The 2321-nt window shown below is 60.7% G+C and overlaps 1 protein-coding gene across 1 annotated transcript; it reads right to left on the bottom strand.

Annotated features, from left to right (window-relative positions):
* Window positions 1-988: 988 nt before the first annotated feature.
* On the bottom strand, window positions 989-1981 carry LOC119405719 (skin secretory protein xP2). The gene has a single exon (XM_037672559.1). It carries the CDS (start codon window positions 1979-1981, stop codon window positions 989-991), a length of 993 nt encoding a protein of 330 aa, XP_037528487.1.
* Window positions 1982-2321: the final 340 nt, after the last annotated feature.

The following is a 2321-nucleotide window of genomic DNA, read 5'->3' as shown; positions in this document are numbered from 1 at the left end:
CCTTGGCCGTCACTGCAGTGTCCGTGGAAACCGGTCAGCGTAGTAGCGAGTGGTAGGTGGTCCGATCTCCCTGCAAGGTCGGCCGAGGGGGAAAGGACCTCGCACGCTGCTACCAAGGGGAGGAGAAAGTCGGGCAGATACGTCCGATCTATTCTACTCGCTGAAATCTGAGAGGAGCGTGTCGGGACAAACAGATCGCCGTGGACGTGAAGCCAGACGTCAGTCAGGCAAAGGTGGCGCAATATCTTTACGAGTTCTTTGGCCTGGTACGTTGACCTGCCTCGGCCTGGGCCCCTCACGTCCCGCTGCGAGTCGATCACGCAATTGAAATCTCCCAGTAGCACGTGCGGGATGGGCTCTGAGAGGGTCTGATGTAAATCCTGGAAGAAGTTGTTGGTGTTCGTCCTCGTTACCGGGGCGTAAACATTGACGAAGCGGAACCGTTTCCCGTTAACGTAGATGTCGAGCATTAGCATTCTGCCGTTTGCGCCGAAGGTGCAGAATGCCTTCTGTCGGAAGCGGCCCGTTACGAAGATGACCCCCACGCCGCAGGCCCTCGCAGTGTCAAAGAAAAGAAAGCGTCCACTTGGAACTCGCGGCGGAACCTTGAGACGTCTAGCGGGGTCCGAAAGTTGGTTTCCTGAATAAACAAGACATCGATACCCTGCGCCTGGGAAAAGGCGAGGATGTCTCGCTGTTTGGCTCTGTCTCGAAAGCCGCGGACGTTCCATGTGGCGAACTTGAGGAACGACATGGCTTGGTGCCTCGGGACGTGGGGGGGGGGGGGGGAGGGGCAAACCAAAGACTAAGGCGCGGGCGGGGCGACAGGCAGCAGGGAAAGCATGTAGATACTAGCTCGCCTCACGGGTAACGGAGGTGGGGGGGAAGCCGCGACTGGCAGCCGAGGAGCGGGGGGGCAGGATGAGGCATCCAAAGGGAGGGGGCAAAAAAAGGGGGGGGGGTAGCCAGCCGTGTTACGTAGTCCGTGTCAGTTACGTTTACCGCCAGCACTTGGCGGCGTGTGCCCTTTCCCCGAAGGGGCCGTATCCAGTTTCTGTGACTTCGCGGTGGGAGGGGCGTCACTGTCGCTGCTAAGACCATGCATTTTAGGCCGGCGCTGTTTGTTGTCGAGGCTCGAGGGGTGGCTCGGCTGCGCTCCAGCTGGCCCATCTCCTCCCCTTAACGGAGACCTTGAACGCGAACGGTCGCGTCTAACGGGCCCGGGCTGCGGTGCAGGGGCGTTAGCGGGAGCAGGGGCGGGTGAAGTTGAGCCTGGTGGTTGCTTCTCAGCGGAGGAGCTCGGGTCTGTCGGCCCGTGTTCGGCGTCGGGTAACACATAACGGCCGCAGCTCACGATGGGCAACTCGTCCGGGTTGGGGGGGGAGGTGGGCTCGAATAACAGCGGCGGGAAGTTCTCCGCACCGAGTCCCGGGAACGCAGGCTCGTCGGTGACAGGGCTCTGTGCGGTTCCAGGTACTTCTTGTTCCGCACTTTCCGCCTGTGATGGGTCCCACGAGTCGCTCGACGATTCCGGGGAGCCGGATTCGAGCCCGCTCGACTCTCCCTGGTCACCCTCAGAGCTTGTGTTGCTCGTTTCGTCGACAACGTCGGGGGGTACTGCCATGGTTGCGGGGGACGTGGAGGCGCCGCGTGCGTCTCCCCTCTCCCGAGGTTCCTCCTGCTCCCAGCGATCCGGGGCGTTCGTTGGCGTGGGAGGGCGTGACCTTGGCCTCAACACTTGGAGCCCCGACGTCGATGCTGCCCCCGTAGGTACCCGGGAGGTACTAGGCTGACTCGTACTGGTGATGTTTCTGATCTCTGACGGGAAGCCTCGCGCTGCAGCGACGTATGAGCGCTTGCGAAAATACTCGCGCGTGCCATGTCGCCCGCCGCACCGTTTGCATTCCTCGGTGCACCCTTCGGTGTCGCGACCGAATACCCCGCATCGCTTGCAATAAGCAGCCGAGCAGGCCATGGCCATGTGCCCCGGATCGCTGCACCTAGCGCACACGCGGCGCATCCCGCGATATTCACACATGACACGGTGGCCTGCGATGGTCGTGAAATTGGGAACTGGCTTACACATCTCCATCCTCACAACTCTGACCCCATTTAATTTATTTTGCCGGTTTGAAACAGTTCCAAAGGAGACACTTTTAACTTTGCCATATTGCCCGAGGGCGTTGACCAGGACGTCATCTGGCAAATAAGCCGGAAACCGGTAGACGTTAACAAAAGTTACCGGGGGGCCGACGGCCTCGACTGCAACGTGCTCGCGGTGCACTTTGAAGCCCTCCGCTACCATTAACCTCGTAGCCTGG

This window comes from Rhipicephalus sanguineus, chromosome 9 (genome assembly GCF_013339695.2).
Source record: "Rhipicephalus sanguineus isolate Rsan-2018 chromosome 9, BIME_Rsan_1.4, whole genome shotgun sequence".
Lineage (NCBI taxonomy): Eukaryota > Metazoa > Arthropoda > Arachnida > Ixodida > Ixodidae > Rhipicephalus > Rhipicephalus sanguineus.
This window is presented reverse-complemented; position numbering and strand designations above follow the sequence as displayed.

Coding starts and splice junctions, on each gene's coding strand:
- LOC119405719 (XM_037672559.1), bottom strand. CDS start 1,981: ATGGCCATGGCCTGCTCGGCTGCTTATTGCAAGCGATGCGGGGTATTC.